The sequence below is a fragment of the Rattus rattus genome, chromosome 1, assembly GCF_011064425.1.
Source record: "Rattus rattus isolate New Zealand chromosome 1, Rrattus_CSIRO_v1, whole genome shotgun sequence".
In the NCBI taxonomy this organism is placed as follows: domain Eukaryota; kingdom Metazoa; phylum Chordata; class Mammalia; order Rodentia; family Muridae; genus Rattus; species Rattus rattus.
The window spans coordinates 170,190,991-170,199,415 of NC_046154.1; the positions used below are offsets into that span (position 1 = coordinate 170,190,991).

General features: G+C 43.3%; 1 protein-coding gene and 1 non-coding gene across 2 annotated transcripts; both read right to left on the reverse strand.

Annotated features, from left to right (window-relative positions):
• Positions 1-612: 612 nt before the first annotated feature.
• Slc25a3 (solute carrier family 25 member 3) lies at positions 613-7,925 on the reverse strand. The gene is made up of 8 exons (XM_032911359.1): positions 7,804-7,925; positions 7,438-7,583; positions 5,773-5,894; positions 3,261-3,440; positions 2,413-2,594; positions 1,759-1,931; positions 1,030-1,140; positions 613-948 (listed from the first exon to the last, which is right to left on the reverse strand). Exons 2-8 carry the CDS (start codon positions 7,577-7,579, stop codon positions 788-790), a joined length of 1,071 nt encoding a protein of 356 aa, XP_032767250.1. The 5' UTR covers positions 7,580-7,583; positions 7,804-7,925; the 3' UTR covers positions 613-787.
• LOC116890603 lies at positions 2,002-2,247 on the reverse strand. The gene has a single exon (XR_004386754.1). It is a non-coding gene; the product is annotated as a small nucleolar RNA SNORA53 (small nucleolar RNA).
• Positions 7,926-8,425: the final 500 nt, after the last annotated feature.

An 8,425-nucleotide genomic window follows, 5' to 3' on the forward strand; every position in this document is an offset into this window, starting at 1 on the left:
CCTACTAAACCTCAGGAGTATGCATGAGGCTGCATCTCCAGATTCCCTCAGTTGTCTAGCAGTCTCTCTCATAAAAATCCAACAGAAAACAGCTGGCAATCCATTCAGTCTGGCTTTGTGAAAAACAGGTCACCTTAGGTATATTTTAGCAATCCTCCTTTGGTCCTTAACTTCCTAAGAATGAACCTAATTTGCGTCCCCTTTTACAAAGACAGGTCAATAAATCCACTAACATTAAAAAGGAAACATGGGGGGCTGGGGATTTAGCCCAGGGGGAGAGGGCTTACCTAGGAACGCCAAGGCCCCGGGTTCGGCCCCCAGCACCAAAAAAAAAAAAAAAAAAAAAAAAAAAAGGAAACATGGGACAAAAATTAGCTTGTCAAAAAAAACCCAAAAACCTACAATTCAGTGTTTATCCATATTTAATGAACTATGTTTCTGAAAACCCAAGACTATTCCTAATACAGGAGCTTCTTAAGTAAGGGGACAATTTAAGAATAGCACCAATGGTTAGCTTACACTTTTTTCCTAGGGGAGGAATACCTTAATTTTTTGATTTTAGGACTAAATCTTTTTTCAATACTAGTTTTTAAAATAACAAACTCATAGACATCATGAATAGATGGGTTTATTTAGCAGTAAGTTTGAAACTCTTGCTTTAAGCAAGGGTACTACAGTAATTGTATCAGGAACAGACATTTCCTACACTGTCAAATATATAAAAGTTCCTTTGCACTTTCAACACTGATCAACAAGCAGATTCAGTCCATGTTACTTTGATGTATATCTACTCAGTTAACCCAAGCTTCTTCTTCAGAGACTCTGGCATCTCAGGAGGAGGAGGGCGAGGGAGCCTGAAGTAGACCTTCACAGAGTCATAGATGAACCACTGTAGTGCCGTCAGAGTGCCAATCATGATGATTCGGGCGAAGAGCCCCTTCCATACACCTGGTTCAGAGAAGAAAGGTGAGCGCACAAACCAGCGCCATCTACCCAAGCGGTGCCACGTCCCAGGAGAGCCTAACTTACCTCTAAAGCCAAGCCTCTGCAGGACCTGAGAGGCAGTGCTGCCTTTCTCTTTATTCAGCACAGAGACCACAGAGTCAGCAGGGTGAGAGACAATCGCACAAAAGACTCCAGCTGTGGGGAAAGGGAAGAAAAAAAGAAAATCAAGATACTCTAGTAAAACTCCCGCCTCGGCATCCCAAGTGCTAGGATTACAAGCATGTGTCACCACACTGGCTTCAACTTTACTATTCAAAACATGAATATATGCATGAGTGTTTCCCTGCATATATGTGTGTGTACCCATGTGCATGCTTTGTATGCCCACACAGATGAGAAAAGGGCACCATGTCACCTGGAAACAGAGTTACAGATGCATTGTCAAGCATGACGGGTGGCATATAGCATGGTAACTATACAGAAAGATTTTTAGAAAGTAATGAGTATCTAGACTCCAGCAGAACATAAAAACAGGAAGATAAAAATGCTTCCTGGACTTTGGAAATTTTCCTTCACAAAGGGACCAAGAATGGAAGTGATATAATTTGTATAATAAGTTCATGAACAAGTGTGTTCTAAATAATTCATTCCAGCCAGGGTGTAGTGATACACACCTTCAATCCCGTAACTTGGGGGACAGAGGCAAGTGGATCTGTAGCCATCCTGGTCTACACATTGAGTTCTAAGACAGCCAGGGTTATAAAGTAAGAACCTGAAGATATATACATGGACAGATGGACAGACAAGTCATACCTATGTAACCTGCCACAAATGTCACAACCAGCTGCTCTGCCTTTGTACATTCACTTCGGGGCTTAGGAACCACAAATTTGTACAAAGCTTCAACAGTCCGTTCAAAGCAGGCGAACTTCATCATGGTGTATGGGATCTGTCTCATCCACAGAGGAGCAACACCCTTGTAGAACCTAGGAAATAAGGACACTAATTTAAATAGGTGCCCAAGTGAATTTAACAGATATTTTCACTGTCTACAGAAGTGTCCGCACACCAGTCGAGTCCTGACAGTAACACATGACAGCATAACGCGTGTCACTGCTGTCAGAACCTGAGGACTAACATGCAGGTGTATTAATCTCACATGCCAATGACTCAAGCACCTTTGACTGTACAACCAACAAAGTTGCTGGATGTTTCCTGGACTGGAACTACAAGAAACAAGAAATTTACAGGTAGAACTCAGTTCAAGATTCATCCACAAAGGTGGATCTAAGGAAGCATGTTGGCATCCAAACCATGCAAACTGACTGTGTACATCAGAAATGTCCTAACAAGCCCCATCCACCTGAGTCAACAGATATATAGACAAGTATCAAGCCATTTTCAGACAGACAAAAGGACCTGATCTTAGGTCTCCCCCGTGACTAGATTTAGGAAATGCTCACTCACGCATTTAAGCCTTCTTCTTTATACATTTTGGGGACAGCTTCCCTCAGTGTGTTGGCATAGCCAGGCTGGGTTTGAATTCGAACTTTAGTAGCTTCCATAGGAGCCAGGGCAATGTCAGCAAAGAACTCAGCACTGGCAGAAGCAGCTAGATACAGTGATGTACGCCACAGATAGGTGTTCTCCTAAAAGTCAACACACAGGAAGGACAGATATGAACTGCTGCCACACTGGCCTCTTCCACCTAACGTCCTTGACAATGAAACTTCAGAGACTTTAAAAATATTCCTCTCCCTGTTTTTGGTTTAAGTTCTAACTTCATCAGTCTATCCCAGTTTAGCTTTGTTGTATGGGACAGTCTGGCTTCAAAAATAACAATATAGGGCTGGAGAGATGGCTCAGTGGTTAAGAGCACTGACTGCTCACATAACATATATATAATAAATTAAATCTTAAAAAAACAAACAAAAAAAACCCCGTAATATACCTAAGTGCTAGGAAACAAATGTACGTTAGCCACCTGACTTGTCTGAACTACTCTTATTACACAGTCCATGAACAACACAATATCAGAATGAGTTTATATTGTCTCTCAGCCTTGTGAATACAAGGTATATGCTCTCTGAATATGCATATACAGTAATCCTATACTACACAAAAGGAGCCCCACACTCTTCTTACACTAGCACACATACCAACCATTCTCAAAAATTCAACAGAGTACATTAAGACATGTCGTTCATTATTTCTGGGGCCATTTCATCAGCCATAAAACAAGATACATCAAACAAAAAGCATTATATTCTTTCTCAAACACTTGGGACATTTAATGTCAAAGTAAAATCACATACCTCACCAAGTATGTTGCTATATAAGGCTTTGAAGACTTCATAAAAGCCGAATTTGCAGAGCCCTTGCATGGAATAGCCAATCAAAGTTGGGGCCCATCCTTTAGCCAAACCACGAACGCCATCTTCTTTCAATGTAATGGAGAAACCATTAAATATGCCCTTGTACTTCTGAGGGTCCACCTTTAAAATGGGAAAATGTCAATATAAAAGAAACAGCTATGTTAATCTAACTGCGAGATGGTTTTTTATTTGCCAAGATATTTACAATGAGTTTTATAAAAATAAGATTTAAGAATATCTAACACTTTATTCTACTACTGTGCTTTCTTGTTTTAAAATTTAACTACAAAAAAAAGTATATGCAAGTTCTTAGCTTAATATAAGCTAACACCTATGTTTTAAAAGCTGGTGTGGTGTATTCATGTATACATGCTTCTGTGTGCATTTATGTGGACACAGACTAGCTGGCCAGGGACCAGGGACACTCCTACATCCGTCTTGCTAGTGCTGGGATTAGAGACATGCATGACTGTTTTGACAGGTGCTTGGGAATATCACCTAAGTTCTTCATGCTTACCTAACTAACAAACACTCTTAACTGAGCACTTTTCCCAGACTGGAAGGATTTTGGTGGTTAAAACAGGGTCTCTATTTCAGATTGCTCTCAAACTCATAGTGTGCTTCCTGCCTCTCTCCCAGAGGCTAGACTATAGGCATGAGCCACGACTTCAAGGCTCTATTTAGGACTGTTTTTATAAACAACTTCTACATTAAAGTCTAGCTTCCTTTAAACTATACTTAATTCTTAGATAGTCAAAACTATAACATTCCAACACAAAAAGAAATAAAATAGGTTTGGTCCCCAACTCCGAAAAAAAAAAAAGAACCAAAAGAAATAAAATAGTTCTTAAGATGTAAGTATGTATTCCTGACCCTGGAGTCCTTTAAGTAGATTGTACTGCACCATGAGCAGCGTGAACATTAGATAACCAAACTAAATACAACTTTAACATGTACAGCATCTCTTTTGAGGTACAACATTTCTTTACTTCTGAAATTTACTCCAAAGACACGCATGTTTGAGGACTTACACTTGGTATCTATTTGTTTAAGAGCCATGTGGGTAAGGGAGCTTATCTCACTCTTCCTGCAGGTACTAGAAGGGTTGGTATACATCACCTTCCTCTCTCCCTCCTAATATTTCACCTTCCTTTCTCTTTTAGGTAAGGAGACTTCTAATCCTGTTTGGGACAAATAAATTTTTAATGTTTGATTACTTTTCTTTCAATAATTATGATATTCAAATTATAAAAGACACAGAAGAGGCAATGCTCACAACTTTCCTATAAAGACAGTAAGAGCTTCTTTGAGAAATAAACATGTTCTTTGCCTCAGTATTTAGGGACAGGAAGTTACTTTACATAAGATGACACACAAGACTGCCCGTGTTAATACATAAAATACTTATGCAATGACTACTTGGGGTCTTGAATTAGTAGACCTTGAAAAAGACCTCTGGCCAGAACTGAACTGCAGCAGTTAAGATCCACTTAGAGTGAGAGCAGAACAGGTAACAATCTACTGCTCATGTGAGAGGCGCATTAGAAGAAAGCTGGAGAGCTCAGTGGAAAGTACATACTGCTCTTCCAGAGCTCAATTCCCAGCCCATAGCTACTCTTAAGTCCAACTCCAGGAGACTTGAAAATCTGACACCCTCCCTGGGTACCCACATACTTATATAGAAATAAAAATAGCAAAATAAATAAATAAATGGAGCTGGGGCTATTTCTTGCTGAAGTCTGTAGCAGTTGGGATGTCTCCACTTCTCATTTGTGACGCTCTTTTAAAAAGTGGGAGTTGGGGCAGAAGAGATGGCTCATCAGTTAAAAGCAGTGGCTACTCCTCCAGAAGTTCTGGGTTCAATTCCCAGCACCCATACAGCGGCTCACAACCATCTATAACTTAGGTTCTAGGGAAGCAGATGCCCTCTTCCAGGCACACCATGCACAAATATACAAGCAGACAAAATACCCTCACACAGGAAGTAGAAATAAACCTTTTCAAATGTAAGCAAAGCTGGAAGTGTAGCTCAGTGGTAGAGGGCGCTCCTAGCACATATACTCAAGGCCTTGATTCCAGCACAATATGTAATAAGAAATGAGGCCATCAAGTTGAGAGGGTGGGAGGTGAAGGCATGGGAGGGGGTTGTTGGGAGCAAACGGATGAGGAGAAGTAATATAATTGTATTTTAGTTTAAAACAACTTTTTTATTAGTAAGATAAATCACATACACAAAACACATCAGGTCAGTTAACAAGGCACTTGCCTGCCAACCCGCCAGAGCCTGAGCTCCATGCTTGAGTTTCCCATAGTTTAAATATAGAATCACCTCCCAAAAGGTGTCCATTTATCTCCACACCCACCCACCCACCCACCCACATAATATATATTACTTATATAACAAAAATGCAAATAATAAAAGTAAATAAAAAACATTCATGCCAATACAAACCTGCATGCGGCATTTTACTAAATCCAGGGGAACAACAGCAGTGTGTGTCAGCCCACAACTTAAGACCCCACCAAAGCCACACAGTGCATAATACTTCATGGAGCCAAATTCACAACTGTACTCTGTAATAAGACAAGACACACCGTGCATTTTAATACAGACTTGTATTAGTGAGCATCCACTTACCTCCTGGGTAGTTAGACCTCCAAACAGTTCGTTAGTAGCAGTCTCTATCTTACAATTTATGTTTCAACAGTATGTTTTAGTCCAGCATGCAACACAAACCTGCATTCTGCATTTAACCAGATCTAGAGGAACCAATGCTGTATGTGTTGTGCCACAGCTAATAATTCCTCCGAGTCCACAGAGGATAAAGAATCTGCCAGATCCATATTCACAGCTATACTGCTCTGTTTGATTGAAGAAAAAAGATCAATTATTTCTTCAGAGCCTACGGGAAGTCTAGGGGAATAGAAGAAAACTCGATTTCCTTTTCCTATAGCACTACCACTACTGTGCACTTTTAGCCACCAGGCACAATTGGGTAGAAAGATGAGTTTTCATAAATTATATGAAAGTCACTGTCAAGTCAGATCGCTGAAATTATTAGGATGTGCATCTGTGAGATACACTATTTTCTAAAACTTCCTGCACTGGTAACTTCAACTAAAATCAGTTTACTAAGAGCATCCTCCAAAAACAGCCCAAATTCGAAAAGGAGCACTTAACATGTACAAAGCTTGCTAACTTTTAACGTTTACTCCAGCTATTAACCAACTACCCACTTATGAACTAAACCACATATGCCTAGCTCCCCCAGTCAAAAACAAAGGTTTGCTTTAGCTTTTGAAATCAGAGGAAAATGATATAGTGATAAAGATAGTGAAAGTTTTCCAATCACCCCATGAATAACTGTTGTGTGTGTGTGTGTGTGTGTGTGTGTGTGTGTGTGTGTGTGTTGGATTTCTGTTTTACAGGCACAATGTAGGTAACGTTCTCTTGAGGTCTGTAATTCAGCTTTGTGGTTTCCCTTGTACGTATGTTCCACTAGGATTTAAAACATACAAAAACAGTCAGCTACCTCGAATCCCAAAACATAAACTCAAAGGAATGCACGCCTCTTATAATCTTCAAGTCACCTTCTGCACCATTAGCACCAAAAGCACCCAATCCCATTACCTCAAATACAATCAAATGAAAAGATTATCAAAAAAAACTTGGAAAAGGAGATCAAAGGAGACTTTTCCAGGTTTAAAAAGAGGCAAATCAAATAAGACTTTATGGAGTTGCAACTGTGACAAGCTAGTGATTAAAAAGGACACTTTACCCAGTAGACTTGGCTGACCATGCGGGCTCATGGGTTGGGGGTGGGGGTTGGGGGTTAGATAAAGAAGTTGGTTACCACCTCTCTGCCTCTACTCCCTTGGGGACACGGAGGTCACTGAGTGGCGCTGGGCCTGGGCCCTTCCACGCCCTTGAGGGAGGGCCAAGGATCCGACAGCGGCCTAGGGCGTCAGAGCTGACATCCCAGGGTCAGCTAGAGACCGGTTCTCAGGTCCAGGGCTGGAGCGTCCTTCCTCGACCTGCCGCTCCGGCCCAGGTCTCGTAGGTAGAGCGGGGAACAGCACGAAACCAGTGCTCGCACAGGGCAGGGTGTGACCTCACCTTCCACGGCGGCGGCAGCCAGGTGGCGGGAACGCCGGGGCGGACCCGGGGGGCTGCGGGGACCCGACACATCGTGCACCAGCTGCAGATGTGGCGCGTTGAAGGGGTTCGCCCGCGCCAGGTGCGCTACGGACGAGAACATCCTCCTGCGGGGGAGACAGAGGGTGGAGGTGAGAGAGACCCGGCGCCGGGCAATGTCAAAGGAGCCCCGCGAGACATGCCCGGCTTTGCGCCCTTGAGGAGGTCACAGCTTCTTCCCCAGGGACGCCGAGCCCGGCCAGGCCCACGGCCAAGGCGGCGGCCACAAGGGACTCAAGGCTCTGCACCCCGCACCCTCCGCGGCGAGGCCCGGCCGCATTCACTTGCCTAAGATGGCGAACACCCAACCGCTCGCTGGGCAAGGTTGCGGCTCACAGAGGCCGAATGTCCTCCCAGCCCGAAGATCCGTGCCCTTCGCGCAGCGTCACCGTGACGCACGCAGAGCGTCACTGCGCCGCGCGCTGCCCATTTGCAGAGAGGAGCGCAGAGCCTGGACGTCATCGCGTCCTCCTAGCAACCTTATCCCCGCCCCCGTCCACCCCCAGCCCTTCCGGCCGGGCTAGTGCGCAGGAGGATTCCTACTACGCAGGCGCATATCCGGAGCTGGGTGGGCCCCCCCTCCCTTTTTTTAAATGTGCTGTCTTGGCCTTGGACTAGCGGGCGACCTACCCACTCTGTCCCTTAACCTTCGGGTGTTTCTCTTTGGCGCCAGGAATTTTTACATGTCTTTAAGTGATTGTCGCCATAAACTTTTTAAGACAGGAATGCTTAAGTGATATGTTATTCAGGGATTGAAGTTACGATATCGCTATAAGATCTTATGCCGGAATTCCTGCCATCATCGGACGTTTTAGAAAAAATTCCACTCACTGACTTTAGACTACAGGCATGTCTAAATATTCCACCAAGTTCTGGTGGAAAGGATATACAGGAAGAATTCATACAATAC

Excerpts from the sequence above, each read along its gene's own strand:
- Slc25a3 (XM_032911359.1), bottom strand. The coding sequence starts at position 7,579 with ATGTTCTCGTCCGTAGCGCACCTGGCGCGGGCGAACCCCTTCAACGCG. Across the intron at positions 3,441-5,772 it reads TAGTAAAATGCCGCATGCAG|GTGGACCCTCAGAAGTACAA; the intron begins GTTTGTATTGGC and ends CCCATTTTAAAG. Across the intron at positions 949-1,029 it reads GCAGAGGCTTGGCTTTAGAG|GTGTATGGAAGGGGCTCTTC; the intron begins GTAAGTTAGGCT and ends TCTCTGAACCAG.